The 20,012-nt window shown below is 49.8% G+C and overlaps 2 protein-coding genes across 4 annotated transcripts in view; both read right to left on the reverse strand.

Annotated features, from left to right (window-relative positions):
- PLXNA3 (plexin A3) overlaps window positions 1-20,012 on the reverse strand; it is a 139,759-nt gene that overhangs the window by 38,022 nt on the left and 81,725 nt on the right. The window lies entirely within an intron of this gene.
- Window positions 305-19,737, reverse strand: IKBKG (inhibitor of nuclear factor kappa B kinase regulatory subunit gamma). 2 transcript variants are annotated; one of them, XM_049872416.1, is made up of 10 exons: window positions 19,573-19,737; window positions 15,106-15,307; window positions 11,607-11,818; window positions 9,976-10,091; window positions 9,206-9,358; window positions 7,393-7,489; window positions 6,149-6,292; window positions 5,087-5,229; window positions 4,817-4,884; window positions 305-4,426 (listed from the first exon to the last, which is right to left on the reverse strand). In XM_049872416.1, exons 2-10 carry the CDS (start codon window positions 15,290-15,292, stop codon window positions 4,284-4,286), a joined length of 1,263 nt encoding a protein of 420 aa, XP_049728373.1. In that variant the 5' UTR covers window positions 15,293-15,307; window positions 19,573-19,737; the 3' UTR covers window positions 305-4,283. The 2 variants fall into 2 exon arrangements, with proteins under 2 accessions (XP_049728373.1, XP_049728372.1); XM_049872415.1 differs by having other exon boundaries at window positions 9,976-10,094.

The raw sequence follows: 20,012 nt of genomic DNA on the forward strand, positions 1-20,012 counted from the left end.
ATGTAGGTCTCACAAATTTTTTTAGAAAATCGAGGAATAGGGATAATATTACTCTGAAATGAAAACCAGACAGAGATCACCAATAAGAGAACTACAGACTCAAATCCCTTATGAGAATAGACAGAAAAACCCTAAACAAAAAAAAAGTGTAAACCAAGTTAAACATTATATTAATAGATAACATACCACGATCAAGTAGGTTTTATTCTAGAAACGCAAGGCTGGTTTCACATCCAGAGTCAATCAGTGCAGTGCACCATATTAACATAATAAGAGCTAATACATATTATTATCTCAGTGATGCAAAAAAAAAAAAAAAAAAACAGGGACACCTGACACAATTCAAAACCTGTTCAGCAAACTAGGAAAAAAAGGGAACTTCCTGAACCTGACCAAGGGTTTCTACGTAAACCTATAAGCAATATTGTACTTGACACTGAACAGAACGCTCTCCCTTGTAAGATCAGAAACCAAGTATGTATACCCACTCTTAGCACTTCTCTTCAGCAGTGAACCTGTCACTGAATATCACTGAATAGCTATTGAACTCTGATAAGAAATAAAAAAACACACATATTGGAAATGAAGATTTAAAGTTGCTTTAATTAAGACAACATGATCAGACACATAAAAAAATCCTAATGAATCTATGGAAAAATTACTAAAACTAACAAGGGAGTTTAGCGGAGTTTCAATATACAAAGTCGATTAAAAATTTTATTGTACATAAACTAGTAATGACCAATTGGATTGTATTTTTAATACCATTTACAATAGCAGCAAAAAATTAAATACTTAGGGGTAAATTTAAGCAAATTTGTCCAAGACCCTATACACGGAAACTACAAAACATTGATGAGAGAAAATTGAAGAAAATCTAAACAAATGCAGAGATGTACCATTTTCACCACTGAACATGATTAGAAAGCTTGAGATTGCTAAGATGTCTATTCTTCCCAAACTGATTTATAGATTCAATCCAAATTCCAGCAGGCATTTCGTAGAAACTGACTGATTCTAAAATTTATACGGAAATACATAAAACCTGCAATAGGCAAAATAATTTTGAATAAGAACAAAACTAAAGGACAACGTGGCTGCATTTCAAGACTTAATATAAATGTACAATACTAATCAAGATGCGAAATCGGTGGGAGAGGAGACATACAGAAGGAGGTCCACACGTGTACGTTCAACTGATATTCAACAAGGATGCCAAGGTTATTCGATGGGGAAGGGACAGTCTTTTCAACGAATGGTTCCGAAACAACTGGATACCCACATGGAAAAATAAACCCTGCCACTGACCTCCTGCCATACATGAAGATTAAGTTCAGATGGTTGCAGACCCATATGCAACACCTTGAGAGGTAAGCCCCCTGTGGTTCATGTGTACTGTATCCCCACCACCACCATCACCCCACCACTACCAGCCTTTGGTGGTGCTGCCCCCCACGCTGCAAACCTGTCAATGTCAGCCTTAATAAATGGTTTGTGGTGAAACACTGCCATCTTGTGGCCACATCTTTTTCTTCGCTCAACCCCAAACTCCCTTGAACTAAGTGAGACCTGCTGCTTTTGTTTCCTGAACCCATTTACTGAACACCGGCGATGCGCCAGGCACACCTTATAGGCACCTTTCGCGGATCAGCAAAAGGTAGATGTCCCGGTTTACCAATGAGGAAAATGAGACTCAGAAAGGTAAAGTCACCAGGCCACCACTGGACAGCCAAGGGACCTAAGCAGACCCCCAGCCCTTCCAGTCCCCTTCCCACAGGATTTCCCAGTATGCTCTCTGCTCTTTTTGGCAAAACTTATGGGGAAGGGACCCATCAGCAGTCTTTCCATTTCTACCTAGTCTTCAGACAAAAAAAGCCAGCTCAGACCCGTCTGTTTGCTAACATGTCAATGGTTTGCTTATATTTTAAGGAGTGGGCTCTTTTCCCAGCAAGTGGCACAGATGAAACCTCGGAGCTGCTTTAACACCAGGCAGACTTTGCAATAACAGATGTTGTCTATATATAAAAGTAATACATGCAAATTATATGCACTTAGAAAATACATAAACACCTAAGGAAAACATGAAATTACTGGCACTGCCACCACCCAAGTACATCCAAATGTTAGCAGTGCATGTTCTTGAAGCTGGGGTCATACTTTATACATGGTTTCCACCCAACATACTGCAAAGCATGAGCCAGGGTCACAAGACGCTCACAACAATGGCTGCGTAGCCACCATGGCCTTTTAGCTGCTCCAAATAATGGTGTGGTGAGCACCTTCATGATGCAAGTCATTGTGCACAGCTGACTGTCTCTTTAGGGTTAAGAGGGCTGAGGACACTTTCTAAGTCTCTTGCTCCAGATGGCCAAGCCTGCCTCCGCTGAAGGGGGACATAGCAAGGTCTGTCCCCAGCACCCTGTCTTGGTGTGTTGCTCTTTTAACATCATTTTTTATTTACTGTGTGGGTTTGCATTGTTTTAGTTCCTAGTGAGATTGAAATGCTTTCTTGTGCTCACTGGTCATTTGGATTTCTCTTGTGCCTCAAACAGCAGAAAGGTGCCGCAGACAAGTGGGGTGCACGTGTGAGCCACGGGAGCCATGGAGGTTGCAGGTGAGGTGTTCTTGGTCTCTCTACCTCGCAAACCCTGGTCATGAAGATCAAGGGTCACAACTAGTTAGGCAGGCATGCTGGGCCCCCTCATGGGAGGAATCCAACCAGTTGTTCTGGAAACCCAACCTAAGTAAAGCAGTAGAGGAAGAAACCAGACCCCTACTTCCAGGCTAATGGTATGGCTTGAAATCCTTACTATCTAGTCTACAGTCAGTCCTACAGAAAGATCATCCAGAGCACAACAGAAGAAGGACGGAGGCAGGCAGCAGAGGCCTCCTGGAAAGGAAGCTTCAAAAGAGTAGCAGTGCTCCGTCAGGGCCCGGTCCCGCCCCAGAGTTTCAAACTCAACTGGTCTGGAGGAGGGGGGACAGGCCTCAGTGTTCTGTTAATGTTCCCTGGATGATTCTAACATATAGCCCATAATGGGTTAATGCCCCTGGTTTTGACATCCTAGGAAACGCTCAGAACTTTGCCTTTGTTGATCATCATCTGACAACTATTGCCAAATGGCCTCCACTCACAAGGCCAGGAACAGCATTACAAGCTTCCCAAACATGAAGAACCTTACACAGAACAGCAAGCCTCTTGGACAGGCCCAAGATAAGCCACACTTTGATGTCAGAGAAAGCACATGAGAAATCTGTGTATGAAGTTTCCTTCCATCAGGCCATGAGGTGTTAACAACTCAAAATCCAAAGCAATGAAAGAAATGACTGCTAAATGGGATGATGTAAGGATAAAAGGCTTCAAGACAAAAGACACTAGGAGCAAAATCCAACTGGGAAAAGAGATTTGCAACTTCCTCCACAAACAAAAGCTAGTCCCACTAATAAACAAACAGTTCATAAAAAAACAAGGCACAAAAGACCAAAACAACCTGATAGAAAAATGGGCAAAAGACAGGAACAGTCCCTTAAACCTCTGAGAAGATGCTCAACCTCACTAGTAACTAGAGAATTGCACACCTAGAGGACGGCAAAAAACCCAAAGGAGTGACCACACACTCCCTCTTGGCAAGGCTGTGGGAAAACAGGCCCTCGCCTGCTCAAGAACCACCTCCTACCTTCACCGCTGCTAACAGCCCTCTTCTAAGAAGCAGTCCCGAAGACACGCATGACACGCACAGGATTTTCACTGGAGCATGGTTTATGTCAACAAAAAGATCGGCAACGGCCCAAATGTCCATCAATAACAAACTGGTTAAATACTCCATGGTGGGGCCACAAGATGGAATACCGCACATCAAACATGAGAAATGAGGATGACTGAGATACACCTGGAGTTCAAGGCAGGGTGAGTTAGCTGGCTGGTGGGAGGGAGAGCTGCCACCCATCTCGGCTCAGGAAGCAGTTCTGGCTGATTGCCCCTGGCCTTAATTATTGCCTTCCCTGGGTGGGAGCGGAAGAAGAGGGATTAGCCCGCAGCAGCAAGCGATTGGAGCAGATAGGATAGAACACAAAGAGCAGAGCATGGTTTTCTATGCCCTAAAGGAGGAAAAACAGCAGCAATCCCCAAAGAGCTGAAGCAGAAACTAGCTCTTGGGGGTCAAAGCAACAGCCCCACTCTTTGTGAACTAGCCCTTAATTCTGGACCACGCAGGTGGAAAAGCAAAGCACAGATTACACTGTCCTCGTCTTGTCATCCACAGGTGGCCTGGTGTTTCCTAGCCCTACTCAATGCACTCCATGACATGTATCTGCAGGGTGTCGATATCCGGAGCCTGATACTGGCACTTGGGACAACAGAAATCAGGTGGCTCCTCGGGGGGGCTTCTCCTCTGGCTAGGCAGGGCCAGGTGAAAGGAGTGATGAGCTGGGAAAGGAAAACCAGCGTCTATTGTTAGAGGCGTCCTGTACTTGCTGAGGGGTACGAGTCAGAGAGAAGGGAAGGGTAGAAAAAGTACTGATTCCGTACCACCATACCTAACCTAGGGTCACCACCCATGTGTAACCAGGAGCAACCCCTACATCGCTCCCTTCAGCCTCACAGGGGGAGGGGGATACTGATGGAGAGGGGCCGGCCTACATAAGCTTCAAACTGTCCCAGCTGTCTTTACCAGGAGAGAATCCAGAGGCCGAGAGATCTGATTTCCTCCATCACAGAATCCTTCTCCCAGCAACCTAGTCTACCCACCTCCTCCTCCTGCTCCTCCTCCTCCTGCAGGCCCAATGCTGGAGGCTAACAGGTCACCTGGTCACTCACCTTGGGCAGGAGGCAAAGGTGGCTGGGGGCCCTCGACATGCCGCTTCCGCATATCCTCAATCAGAGCCCTTGGGAAACAGAAACATTCCCGTCAGCACATGCACATAAAGCTCTTAGCCAGACTAACTTAAAAAGCTGTTGGCAAAATGGGGGAAGGGGGCAGAGGAGGGGGGTGCTAGCCAACCTAGAAAGCAAAGAGGAATGAGTCTCCTGAAGTGACTGCTGGTGGTGCAGATGCCAGTTCCCGCCTCCCCACACAGAGGGGCCCACCTGGCTGACTCCTGCGAGCTGGCCTTCAGTTTGCTGTACTCCCTCTGCAGCTGCTCCAACTGCTCCTGCAGCAGCTCCTTCTTCTCGGCTAGCTTTTCCCGGGCCTGCCTCTCAGCCTGAAAGTCCGCTTTGTAGATATCCGCCTGGTAAACCCAAGAGAGAAGAGCTGCCCAGCACACCCATCAAGCCCTCCAGGCCAGAAACAGGGAACAGAGGAGACCCATGACTGCCTTCCCGGAGGTCACGAGTATTAACTGTTTAACGAGAAACTAATTTCCCCTGTAAACTTTCACCTAAATCACAATAAAAATAAAAATGTGGGCAAATCTGCTACAAAACACTGCTTTGAAGTGTTGAAAATCAAGGATGTCACTTTGAGGACTGAGGTGTGCCTGACCCAAGCCATGGTGTTTTCAATTGCCTCATATGCATGTGAAAGCTGGACAACGAATAAGGAAGACCAAAGAAGAATTAACACCTTTGAATTGTGGTGTTGGTAAAGAATACTGAATATACCACGGACTGCCAAAAGAACGAACAAATCTGTCTTGGAAGAAATACAGCCAGACTGCTCCTTAGAAGCAAGGATGGCGAGACTACGTCTCACACACTTTGGACATGTTGTCAGGAGGGATCAAGAGCCAGAGGAGCTGACGAAATGCTACTACAAAGGGTGATGTCAACTGCATAGAAACCAATGTCTATTAGTGCTTCTGGGCGTAGTGGACAGGGTGAAATGCAGAGGTAATGCTTAAGGGGCAGTGAGTTCCTGTTAAGGATAATGAAAAACTTTGTAAATTTCCCGACTTGGTGAACATAATGTTACTGAACTGTACATGTTAAAATGGGAAAATGGGAGGCTACACAAAAGAACTATACGATCATTCCATATTCATGTAAAATTATATGTGCCTATGCATAAAAATTATGTGCGCCTATGCTTTTTATGCATAATTAGTGTTTTTACATAAATTTTTCAAAGAGACAAACGCCAAGTCCCAGTGCCAAGGTGGGCCCAGGCTGCCCCCCACCCCAGTGCAGCCCACCCAGGAGAGCTCTCACCTGGGCCCTGAGCACGGGGACCGTCTCCATCACTGTCTTGTGCTGCTCCGCCTCCTCCTTCAGCTTGTCGATCAGCTCCTGCTTGGCTACCAGGGCCTCCTCAGCCTGCTGCAGCTGCTGCTTCAAATCTTCCAGCTGGATGCCCTAGAGGCAGGCAAGGGGGAGCTGATGGCAGAGAGCTTCCAAGCAGGCCACTCTTCTGGGTGAGAAGAACCGAGGAGAGTGGAAGAGTGGCCCAGGCAAGACTGGGTTGGGGTAATGCCAGCCCCTTCGGCCTGATCACAAGATGGATATGTATACCAGGGAGAACACTGTGGCCCCAGAGAAAAGAGAACTTGAGATTTTCCTTATGGCTTATGAGAACCTCGAGTTGGGAGGGGCCCTCTGAAGTCATCTGGCACAATCCCCACTGGGCAGACATTCTCTCTCCAGAATCCAAAGCTGGGCAGCCCTTCTGAAAGCCTTCAGGAAACAGGGACCACACTCTCTCCTAGAGCCACCCACTCTGAGGTAATTACACAGACCCCTGCCTGCCAGGTGCGTGCCATCAACTCAGCCATGCTGACCATTGTCCGATACAGATGCACCCACCTCTAACAAGTCTTCTCTGAGGAGACTAAACAGCTACAGTTCTGTAACCCTTCCTCATATGGTCTGCTTTTCAGGGTGTAACTTTCTAAGTCTCTTCTGAGTACCTTCAAGTTGGACAGCATCCTTCAAAAGATGTGGTCCCTAGAAACCACGCCCAATCTAGGAGAGATCTGAGCAGGACAAACTAGAAAAGGACTACCAGCTGCTCTGAATGGAGGAATGGAAATGCTACTGGGGAATAGCCTGCCAGAAGCCTAGCGGGTAATTGTTCACAGGAGGACATGGATATGGAGACCAGCACCCTCCCAGCCCCTAGGGCAGAGCCTAGTCAAGCTGAAGCAGCCTAAGGCATCCTCTAGACGGTGCGGCAGACCTTCCCTGGGCAGACCTTCCCCGGGCCGTCACAGCTACAGCCTTCATGAAACAGTAAGTCGAGTATTCCCCCCAAAAGCCAATTCTCCCAAGTCTGAAGGTAGGGCCTTGTATTGCAATATTCTAGAATTTGGGGGATTAGGCCCCATACTGTTCTCCTTTCATGAGGCAGCAGAGAAAGGGTCGAGGGCAAGGTCCTGTCTCAGACAATCCCAGAGACGTTACTGCTGGAGGCTCTGGGACAGCACCTGGCCAGGTATCAGCCTCCCAGCCATACTCACTCGGTTTCGCTCACTGCTGGCCATGCTGCTCTTGATGTGATTGTCATAGTCTTGGAAAAGCTGGTGATAAGCCACTTGTAACTGGGCCAGCTTCCGCCTAAGAGAAATGGACTTTCAATTGAGGCACAGCTCTTCCTGGTCCCACCTCAGCCTTTCCTGTTGAAAATTCAACCCTCTTCCTTCTTGTCGCAGGCACATGCCTTCAATAAGGGATTCCAAGGGTACACTTGTACCCTTGGGGCCATCAATTTGAGGCAGGGTCTGATGACAGCAAGTATTATTAGTGCAACTGAACTGATTGTTCAACATTCAGTATCTTTTTCCTTAAAAAGCTAATATTTTTCAAAGGGAGATGAGAATGGCTTATAGTGAAACAGAACTGTCCTACACTCTTCAAAAATGCCAACTTCTTGTGAATACAGAAAGGCAGGAGGTCTGTTCTAGATTACAGGAGACTAAAAAGGTGGGCAAATCTAAGATACATCTCCTGGTCCCACCCCAGCTGGAGCAAGGGAGAAGGAAGAAGACCAAAGACACAAGGGAAAGATTAGTCCAAAGGACTAATGGACTACAGCTACCATAACCTCCACCAGACTGAGTCCAGCACGACGAGATGGTGCCCGGCTACCACCACTGAGTGCTCTGACACAGATCACAATAGAGGGTCCCAGACAGAGCTGGAAAAAATTGTAGAACAAAATTCTAGCTCAAAGACCAGACTTGCAGGCCTGACAGAGACTGGAGAAGCCCTGAAAGCATGGCCCCCGGGCACCCTTTTAACTCAGTACTGAAGTCACTCCTGATGTTCACCCTTCAGTCAAAGATTAGACAGGTCTATAGGGCCAACACCACCACACATGAGGGACATGCCTCACAGTTCAGTCTTGTGTATGAGACTAATGGGCACGCCAGCCCAAAAGCAAAGATGAGAAGGCAGGAAGGGACAAGAAAACTGGACAAATGGAAACAGGGAACCCAGGGTGGAGAAAGGGAGACTGCTGACACATCACAGGGCTGGCAACCAATGTCACAAAAAAAATGTGCGTATTAACCGTTTAATGAGAAACTAATTTGCTCTGTTAACTTCCACATAAATCACAATAAAAAATAAAAACGTGGGCAAATCTGCTGCAAAGGGCCTCTTTAAGGTGTTGAAAAGCAAAGATGTCCCTTCGAAGACTAAGGTGCACCTGACCCAAGCCATGGTGTTTTCAATCGCCTCATATGCATGGGAAAGCTGGGCGATGCATAAGGAAAACTGAAGAACTGACGCCACTGAACTCTGGTGTTGACAAAGAACATTGAATATACATACCATGGACTGCCAAAAGAACAAATCTGTGTTGGAGGAAGTACAGCCAGAATGCTCCTTAGAGGCAAGGATGGCGAGACTGCATCTTACACACTTTGGACATTTTGTCAGGAAGGATGAGTCCCTGGAGAAGGACATCATGCTTGGCAGACTACAGGGTCAGCAGAGAAGAGGAAGACCCTGGACGAGGTGGACTGACACAGTGGCTACAACAGGCTCAAGCCTAACAAGCTTTCATGCCTGTGACCTCTAACCTTTCATGCCTGTGACTCGTTAAGCTACAAGGCTAAGGGACAGAAATAGCCTCTCACCCACAGGAGGCAGAAAACAACTTAGAACCTGATCTTCCCCCCTCCTTCCTCCCTCCCAGTGCCAGCCCAAAGGCACCCCTGCCAACCCTAGGGTCAGGTGCCAGCTGGCTTATCACCTGCCTGGGACCCAAGCCTCCCACCTTCCGCACCCTCACGGCACTACAATAGGCCCAGCCGGCAGCCTACTCACTTCTCCTCCGAGGCGGCCTGACGCTCCATGCGCAGTGCGGCCTCCACGCTCTGGCTCTGCATGCGCAGCTGGTCCACCTGCACGCTGTGCTGCTGCTGCAGCGCCTCCCGCTCGTTCTCCAGCTGCCTGGCCTGCTCGCTGGCCGCCCGGGCCCTGGTGGGGTGGGGGCGGGGATCATGGTAGGCTCCCAGCGGGGTTGGGGCAAGCACTGGGGCAGGCTCCGGATATGGCTACGCTCCAAGTCGGGAGTCAGATACTTGAGGATGTGCCAGGCAAAGAGAGAGCACGAGTAACACTCTGGGCACCAAGTCCCTCATGGGTTTCCCTGGGTAGACACATGGCCAACTGACTCTATCTCCCACTGCTGGAGAGAGAGGCCAGGAGGGGTGAGAGGCAGCTGCGAGTGCCCCTCATGGGAGGGAGGGGACTGAGGAAGCATGTGCGGCATCTCACGCTCCACCTGCCCACCCACCCTCCCAGACTTTTGCCCTGACGGCTTTTGTCAGGAGTCCTTTTGCCGTCCTCAACCTGAGCCCTTCCAGCCAACCACTGGCCATGGGAGTGGCCTTTGGGACCATCTAAATGCCCCCTAAGGCAATGCTCTAAAATCCTGGAAACGATCTAAGAGCCAGAGCGCCAGCTGGGACCATGGGTGATCACCTAGCTCCCACAGTCATCACTCCACCTGCTCACAGATAAAGCCCGTAAACCAGCCTCTTCTTGGGAATTCCGGAAGTGGCTTCCAGGGCAGGCTTTCCCTCCCAACTCACCTGCCCTCCAAAGCCTGCAGGTCCTTGTTGGCAGCCTCTAAGCGGCTCTGGCTCTCCTGGAGCTCCCCTAGCAGTGACGTCACCTGGGCTTTCACTGAGGCCTTGTCCTCAGCCATCTGCTGTAGGAAAAAAAACCGCCTCCTGTCAGCACCACTTTCCTCCCCCACCAGTTTCCCAGGCTAATGCACATGCATCTTGAGGCTTCTCCCCTCCCCTTAGCACCCCAACCCTGGGGCCCTGGATCCTCTAACCCCAATGCACCCTGACTCCTAACTTGCCCCCACCTCCATCTTCAGCAGCCCCCTGCAGCCCCCGCCCACCCTCACCCCTCACCTATGCAAGGCACTGTGGGCGCTGGAAAGGGAACGAGCCCATCTGCCCGCACCCCAACCCCTCCTCCTCATCTCTGGGGATAGGGCAAACAAGCCCCCAAAGGAGAAGCAGGAGGTACTGGGGTGCCTCATGAGGATGCAACCAGGAGGGACACAACGCAGCTGGCAGCCAGTGACCAAGGTGGGGGGCAAGACAGGAAGACGGTAAGGAAAATATATGCCCTATTCCACAAGCATAGATCCATGAGAGAATAAGATGGACTGACCAGTGATGAAACTTCCAAGTTGTCTGAAATCCCCATCCCCCCAGCTCCGTCCGGTCTCCCTCATCACCCCACCCAAGCTGTCCTGGCCTGGGTCCCATCAGCAATCCTCAGTTCCCCTCAGCCCCAAGCCCTCAGCAGTATCTACTGCTCCTGCCCCTCCGTGCTCTGGCTTCTGGCATGCCCACCACCCTGTGACTTCTCCCCACCCCGCCAACTGCTCCTTCCCTGTCCCTTTTGCTAGTTCAGAACGTGGAGCTCTTTTCTTTGCGACCTGCACTCACCTTCGTGATCGCAAGGATCGGACCTCCTTGCTAGGTCTGCTACCTACAAATCTCAACATCAGGCCACTTTTCATCACAACCACAGCCACTGCCCTGGCCACAATCACCTCTGTGTCTGTGTTCAATAGGTAGCCACACTGACCTCCTGCTGTGCCCCTAGTAATGGCTCCCCAACAAAGTAGCAAACAACGTGACTTACGGTGGGGGCCTTGGTAAACAAAGGCAGGATATTCCAAGAGCTAAGGGGTTATCTGCCAGGAGCCAGACAAGGGCCAACCTGTTCTTTGGAATATACCAGGTGTGGACACCCTAGACCTGCTGGGTTAATCCTTTATTAGGCCACTGCAATAGACTTTCAACTGGGCTCCCCCTTCCATCTTTGCCCCCTACACTCTACGTTCTACAGGAAGCCATATCATGTCACCCTGCTCCATGGTCCCCACTGCAGGCAGAGTCAAAGCCCGAGCCCTTCCTCTGGCGTACTAGGCCCAGCCTGGCCTACCCCCTCCATTCCCTCTGCCCCCACCCACTTGGACACTGGCACCTGGTCTCTTCTGGACCCTTCCCTATGTGTCTCTTACATTTGCTGATTTTAATCTGTATCTTTTTGCTGTAATGAACCGTAACCATGAGTAAAAATGCTTTCCTGAGTCCCGCAAGTCTCTTGGGTTCCCTCTTTCAGAACTCAGGTGGCGGGTGGCACAGCCCCAACTCACTTCCTCCTGGTAAGGGCCCACCCCACCCCTGGCTACCTGCTGGCATCTCTTCAGGTGCTCCACCTCCTGCAGGGCCTGCTCTCTCTGCCTCTTCAGCTCAAGCTTCTCCAGGCTCAGTTTCTCTACCAGTTTCCGGGCCTCCTGGAACTTCTGCATGAGGAACTCCTTCTCCTCTCTCTGGCTGACCTGGAAATGCAGCAGCTCCTCACAGCGCTCCCGGAGCATCTGGTTGCTCTGCCGGATGGCATCTGGCGGCAGAGGAGACAGTAGAGGTAAAGGTGAGTCCTGGGGCCTGAGGCCGGGGCTATCCATCACGGCACCCTCCCCATCATACTATAAGACCTGTCACACAGATACAGGGCTTTCAAACAATTCCTATTATTTCTTCAAACACTTTCAAACTTAATTACACTAACAATATGCCCCTAAATATCTCCAACGAAATACCACAACCATCTGGTGAGGATGTGAAGAAATAAAATAGAACCCTCATTCATTGCTGGTGTCAAATGGTACAGCCACTTTGTAAACAATGTGACATTTCCCCAAAAAGTCAAGCACAGATGTCTCATTAGGGGGAGGGCAGCTAGGAGTACACAGCAAGATGTGTATAACTTTCTGTATGAGAGACTAACTTGATTTGTAAACTCTCACTTAGAGCACAATAAATTAATAAAGTCAAGCAGAGAATTACCATATGACCCAGTGATTCCACTCCCAGGTATATATCCAGAAGAAATGAAAGCAGGAATCCAAACAGACCCTTGTATACCAATGTTCACTGCAGTGCTACTTGCAATAGCTAAAAGACGGAAACAACCCAAGTGTCCACCAGTGAGTGAGTGGATAAACCGATTGTGGCGCATGCCTACAATGGAATGCCGCTGCTCAGCCACAGAGGAAAATGAAGTTCCCATACATGCTACAATACGGATAGGGCCTGAGAGCATTATGCTGAGAGAAATAAGAACAAATACTGCATGATCCCACTTGCATAAAGATATCTAGAATAAGCAAAATCATAGACGCAAAAGGTAGAATAGAGGTTACCAGGGGCTGAGGAGAGGGGGAAATGGTGACACAGCATTATAAATGTCACTGAATTGTATACCTTAAAATAGGAGAAATAACGCTTTTTGTAATATATATTTGGCCATAATAAAAAAAATGTCTAAAGTGTGGCCCAATGACGCTTTCTTCTTAAATGACTCTGGAAGTCACGTGTCCTACCCTGGAGCACCTGCAGACTCACGGGGATGAGCGCCAGGGCAGACTGACGTTGCTGGCTACAGCCTGGGAGGGACTGCTGATGTGCCCTGAGCCAAGGTCCACCTCTCTGAGCCTCCATGTCCTCATCTGCACATTCAACAGGGACTGTCACCTCCACCTTGAAAGAGGAGGGGGAGCCCATGAAAAAAACATCCTCAAGAAGAAGCCAGTTCTTCTCTTGCCAGGCTGAGCCTCAAACATTGTGCAAATCTCAGGAAGCCGGCAGGGGCCAGAGGAAAGGAGAGAAACAGGCCAGGGACCAGCCCTGGCGGTGGGAGAACAGCCCGAGCTCTGAGGAGGCCAGGAAGCCATTGCACTGCTCAGGGCTGCTGGGGGTGACAAAAACCATCCAGGATAGGAAAAGGTTCCATCAACCGAAGAGCTATATAAAAATGGGAGGAGGGAGCAGCTCCATGTCACCGCTCTGGTAAAAGCCCTATGAAACACTCCACTGCTGCCTCCAAAGTCACCTTTGCCATCTACTCCTCCCTGCAGGGATCCTCCAACCCAGAGGACCAACTCCCAAGCTCATGCCTTGCCCAGGGCTCTGCTGTCTCCATGCCTCCGCACACTCTGTTCTGTTTCCTCTGCCTGCCTGCCAAGGCTTGGCTCACACACACTTGCTATGCTTTTAAATGTTTCTTATTGAGATAAAACACACCACCTGAACCACTTTAAAGTGTACAGTTCAGTTCTTTTTAGTATCTCCACAACGTTGTACGACCATCACCATTACCTAGTTCCAGTCCATTTTCATCACGCACCCCCAGCCCCCCGCAACCGCTAATATGTGTTCTGTCTCTATGGCTCCGCCTGTTCTGGACATTTCACACAAATGCACTCATATAATAGGTGGTAGACAACGTATGGGCAACTTCTCCCAGGAAGTGTTCCCCACAAGTGTTCCAAGCAGAGACAAGGTCCTCCCTTGCCCCTGTGCCCCTAGCCTCCTCCCCATACCCAAACAGGAGCATCTGAAGACCAACACCTCGGGCCTGACACCCAGCACCTATTCGATACAGCCAACGCATTCCACTGCCGCCCACCGGACACGGGCAGGCAGTGCAGATGTAGGGCAACGCAGCCTCAAGGCCCCATCCCTCTGGGAGAGCAAGAGCAAAGCCACCATGCTGAGCAGGACATGGCCATGTGGTCTGGGGGTGGGGACAGGTGAGCCATCTACACATACCCTGAACAGCCTGGATCCATGCTTCCCTCTCCCACTGCCCCCACCATGACTCCGTTTAATGGTCTGGTCCCCAAAGCGGAAACGCTTCTCTAGAGACAGTCCCACTGAATTATGAACTACAGCAGCCACCTGGGCACTTCAGGCCACTCGTGCCGAAGGAGCAGCAGAGGAGTCCCTGTGGTGGCATGATCATGAGGAGGAAGGGGGAGAGCTGTCACGTGTGAGGCAGCACCCAAGGCCAACCACATTGACCCGAGAGGGCACAGCAATGGGTCTCAGATGCCTCAGGAGCAAGGGTCTGGGTCATGCCACCAGGGAAGCTAGTGAGACCTGCAGAGAGGGAGGCTGCAATCGTCACTCCTGGTTCTCTGTTAAGTTCTCCCAGAAAGTACGTGCCACAGGAACCCGGGGCAGCTGATCCTTGAACACACAGGAGGAAGTGCAACCGAGCTGGTGATGGGAGACAGAAGTAGGCCGCCCAGGGAAGCCACACCCATTCCCAGAGTAACTGCACCCCCAACCCAGGGAAGCCCACACCCAAGGACTGCTCAATGCGGTGATACAAAAGGCCTGGCCATGATGGCCCACGTGGAACTCTGAAGGCTCATTCCAGCTCCACAGCTCCCTGACAAGGCTGTGGCGGGGCCTGCACTGCAGCCCAGCTTCTCCCTCTGTCCACTCCTGCTTCTTCCCTTTCGTTCCTTTCCCTCCTTCCCCTTCCCCAGGTGTGGATCCTGAGAGCCCTCTAAATGAGCTTCCCGCTGCCTGAGAACTCAGCCTGAAACAAAGAGGAGGGCTGGTTAAGCTGGGGAGCACTAACTGGCTCTCATGGAGCCCGCAGTCCTAGGACCTGTGCTTCCCTTTCCCACCCCCCACCACTCTGGGCTTGGCAGTTTAAAGGCCTCATCCCCAAAGTGGAAACACTTCTCTCAGGAGACACAGCCAGAGTCCCACTGAGTTATAAACTACAGCTGCCACCTGGGCACTTCGGTCTGCTCTATGTGAGTAGACTGAGTCTTCCCCTCAGCAAGTCTGGCTGCCCTGATCTTCTATTCACCTACCCACAGTCCTGCTCACCTCGGAGCTCCTGATTCTCCTCCAGACAGCGCTGGAGGGGCTCGGAAGCACCCTGCTCCAAAGGCAGGTGGAGCATGGCTGACTTCCCCAGAGAAGACTCTTCAACCAGCACGTCCTGGTCCCCCGCTGGACCACTACTGGGCTGCACCATCTCACAAAGTGGATTCTTCTGGGGATGCTTGCTCATCCAACACGGCACAGTCTGGAAGAGAAAGGCAGTAAATGCTTCACACAAGACCGTGCAGACTTCTCTTACCCAGCAGGATAAGGAGTGTATCCTGTGCAAGGGCCCTAGGGCCACATTTGAAACAGAATGTCAACCATCTTGTCTAATAGAACAGGAAGCCGAAGTGGATTTTCAGTCGCAGTAATGCCTGAGGCCTCAAGGTAAGAGGTAACAAATACTCCCACTGCAGAGAGAGATGGCAGACCACCTAAGGGGCTGGGAAAAGCAATGGCTCAGTACTGCCTTTAAGCTCTCCCCAGCACCCACCTCTGGACTATAAACTGAAGCTAAGAATTTTGTCAGCTGTAGGAAATTAGAGAGGATTATAAAAAAAAAAATTTTTTTTTTTTTTATATTTGCAGGGACATGTCAGTGTGTTGGGAATCTGATCCCACACACACACCCAAGTGGGAGGAGAGGAGGGTGTCTGCCCCTCACCTAGTACAAGGGGTTGAATGGTGCCCTCCCAAAAGATATGTCCACATCCTAACCCCTGGACCCCGGGACTGTGACCTTATTTGGCAAAAGGGTCTTGCACGTGTTAACAAAATGATCTAAAGATGAGATCATCCTGGATGAACTGGGCAGGCCGTAAATCCAATGGCTGGTGTCCTTCTAAGAGACACACAGAGGAGAAACACAGACACAGGCCAGGAGGGGGCCATGTGAACAGAGAACAGAGACTGCAGTGGTGTACCCACAAGACAAGGAGCTCCCGGGAGCCACCAGAAGCTGGAAGAGGCAAGGAAGGATCCTCCCCTAGAGCCTCCGGAAGGAGTATGGCCCTGCCCACACCTTGACTTCAACTTCTAGCCTCCAGAATTGTGAGAGAATAAACTGTTGTTGTAGGCCATGCTGTGTGTGGTCCTTTGTTACTGCAGCCCTGGGAGACAAAACCACTAGTAAGAGAAGCTCCAAGGAAACTGTTTAGAGCCTCAGGGATCACAACAGAGGGTCCCAGACAAAGCTGGAGAAAAATGTAGAACCAAATTCTAACTCAAAAAGAAAGACTAGACTTGCTGGCTTGACAGAGACTGGAGAAACCCTGACAGTATGGCCCCCGGACAACCTTTCAGCTCAGTAATGAGGTCTCACTCCTGGGATTCACCCTTCAGCCAAAGATTGAACAGGCCCATGGAATAAAAGAAGACTAAAGGGGTGTACCAGCCCTGGGGCAAGGACTAGAAGGCAGGAGAGGACAGGAAAGCTGGTAACAAGGAACACAAGGTCAAGAAAAGTGTTGACGTGTCATGGGGTTGCTAACCAATGTCATAAAACAATATGTGTGCTGTTTAACGAGAAACTAGTTTGTTCTGTAAATCTTCACCAAAAAAAAAAAAAACCCCTGCTGTCAAGTCGATTCCAACTCATAGCAATCTTATAGTACAGGGTAGAACTGCCCCCATACAGTTTCCAAGGAGGGCCTGGTGGACTCAACCTGCTTTTTGGTTAGCAGTGGTAGCTCTTAACCACTAAGCCACCAGGATTTACTATCAAAAAACATTTTTTTTAAACCATTCAGAGCCTGGTGAGCGTTCCCTGGAGCTGGGGGCAGGGGGTGGGAGTGAGGAGCCCCCGGCATATGATCGGTGCTGAGGTATCAGAAAGTGAAAACTGAGCCTTCAGCCTGAGACAGTGGGGCAAAGAGCCAGCCTGAGCCGCTTGTATTCTCTTGTGGAGTGGAGGTAGGTCATGCAGGAGAGCAGCCCAAGCCCTTTGAAATCCTGCCCGGGAGGACTATGTGGAGGAGGAACTTCTAGATTCCTCCCTCTTCCTTGGAAACCCAGGTGGCATAGTGGTTAAGTGCTACAGCTGCTAACCATAAAGGTCTGTAGTTCAAATCCACCAGGCGCTCCTTGGAAACTCTATGGAAACCTCTACTCTGTCCTAGAGGGTCGCTATGAGTCAGAATCAATTCGACAGCAGTAGGTTTGGGGTTCCCCCCCGATTCTTTAACAGACCTTCCTCCCTTGGCTTCCAGAACCTCCCACTCCCCTGGTTCCCCTCCTGCCTCACTGGCTGCTCCTGCTCAGGCTCCTTTGCTGGATCCTCCTCTTTTCCCCATCCCTTCATGTTGGGGTGCCCCAGGGCTCTGTCCTGGGACCTCTTCTCTAGCTACATTCACTCCACTGAGAATTCCATCTAGTCTCACAGTTTTAAGCCCCATCACTGAACGCTGATGGCTCCCCAAATCAGAGATCTCCAGGCCAGACGGAATCTCTACCTGGATATCTAATAGTGCTCTCAACATTAACTGATCTAAAACTGCACCCCTGAGAGTTCCCAAAAGCCAGTTCCACCCGGCCTTCCCCGTTACCAGCTGATGGCAAATCCATTCTCCAGTTATCAAGACAGACACCCTGGAATCATTCTGGACTCCTTTCTTCCACATCTAATCCATCTGAACGTCCTATCAAATGCATCCCCAAATTCACTTGATGACACTAAGCAATTAATGTTAAGTTAGATGTGATAAGGATATCACAGTTAAGTTTGTTTTTTTTTAATAAATCCTTTCTTAGAAAAATGCAACCCAAATATTCACAAATGAAATTATACGATGCCTGAAATTTGCTTCAAAATAATGGGGGAACTCCTAGGAGTACACTCGAGAAATGAAAACACATGTCCACACGTGAATATTCACAGCAGCATTACTCACAACAGCCCCAAACTGGAAACCATCCCAATGCCATCAACAGATAAACGAATAAACAAAATCTTTTTTTTTTTTTTTTTTTTAGTACATCTGTATACCAAACCAAACCCAAACCCACTGCCATCAAGTCGATTCCAACTCACAGCAACGCTATAGGACAAAGTAGAACTGCCCCTTAGAGTTTCCGAGGAGCAGCTGGCGGATTCGAACTTTCAAACTGCCAACCTTTTGGTTAGCAGCTGAGCTTTTAACTACTGCACCGTCAGAGCTCCACATCCACATACGATGGAATATGATTTGGCCATAAACAGAACTAAAGTACTAACACATGTTTTGGCATGGATGAACCTTGAAAACATGCTGAGTGAAAGAAACCAATCACAAAAGAACACATACTGTATGACCCCATTTATATGAAATATTCAGAACAGGTAGATGCAGAAAATAGATTATAGTTACCAGCAGCTGGGAGGAGGCAGGTGAGGAATGAGGGATGATGGCTAAAGGGCACAGTTTCTTTTTGAGGTGATAAAAATGTTGTGAAATTAGGTAGTGGAGATAGTTGTACAATTTGGAATACACTAAAAGTCATTAAGTTGTGTACTTTAAAAGGGTGTTTGTTGTATGGTGCGTGAATTATATCTCATTAGGTGTTATTAACAGTAATAAAAATAATGGGAAAGGGTTGCGGAGGGTATAAACTACACAAGATTAACCACAATTGATAATTGTAGAGGCTGGAAGGTGGGTACATGGGATTTACTATACTATTTTCTCTACTTTTGTACATCTTTGGAATTGTCCATAATAAAATGCCCAAGGCACCATGGTCTCTCACCTGGATAACTGCAATAACCTAACAGGTCACCCTGCTCCTACCCTTGCCCCGCTAAGTCTGTTCTCCCAAACGCAGCAAAAACAGTCTAAAAGGTACTTCCGATCATGTTCCTCCTCTACTCAGAACCATGCCATGGCTCCCCACTGCCCTCGGTGTAAAAGCCAAAGTCCCTACATCAGCCTACAGGGCCCTGTCCCATCTGGTCCCTATTCCTTCTTCTCCAACTATTCCCTCCCTTGTTCACGCTGCCCCAGCTACACTGGCCTGCTCTGCCGTTCCTTGAACAAGCCAGGCACAACTCATTCATCCTCAGGTCGTAGGGATGGGATGAGGTTCGGCAGATACTAATTGTTTTTGCAAAGCGACCAAACTGAGCTATACAAGGTAAGACATTTAGCTGCTATATTTGAGGTGTTTTTAAATGACTTAACGCCCTCAAATGCATTCAAGTCTGATAGACAGAAGATATCTCTTAACTAAAAAAAAAATATCTCCTAAGTGGAAAGAGTCCTCTTCACACTAGTCAGACCCCGCGGCGGAGGGACAGGGTGCCAAAACAGTCCCGCTAGCCGCTGAAGTAGCCTGGATCCTGAATCCGCCTGCCTCGGCCGGTGCTCTAGAAGCGCGCGGCAGGAACCAGCCCGGGGCCCAAAAGGAGGGGGCAGTCCGGAAAACCCGGGGAGTCTAGGAGAGGCGGCGGAGCGCCCGCCGATGGTACCCTGTCTTCAGGGAAGAGGACCACACCTGTCAGCAGAGTCGGTCCGATGCGAAAAGGGCAGGGGCAGCGGGGCGCGAGCGCTCCTACAATCCCCAGCGCTCCAACAAAGTCCCGGCTCAGCGGTCGCCCTTCCCTTCTCCTGCAGCCGAAACCTGCACTTCCGGCTTCCTGTGTCGGAGCCGTGGGATACGGAAGTGAATCTGGCAAGCCCCCGTCCCGGTGAGTTCGAGAGCTGCACGGGCACCTCCCTCAAGGCCGAGGCCTGCACCGAGGAAAGCGCGAGTCCACCATCCTCGGTAGGTCCCGCGGACCACGAATCCAAACGATGAGAGCCACCTGCCCTTTTCCAAGACGTTGCAACCTCCACTTCCCTTCGCCTCCCGGGGCGATCGATCGCCCCGCCCCTATCGGGGGAGGAGCCAAGACGAGGCCAACCAATAGGGCCGGTTTGACCCGCGAGAGCAGG

The sequence above is a fragment of the Elephas maximus genome, chromosome X (assembly GCF_024166365.1).
Source record: "Elephas maximus indicus isolate mEleMax1 chromosome X, mEleMax1 primary haplotype, whole genome shotgun sequence".
Taxonomy (NCBI): domain Eukaryota; kingdom Metazoa; phylum Chordata; class Mammalia; order Proboscidea; family Elephantidae; genus Elephas; species Elephas maximus.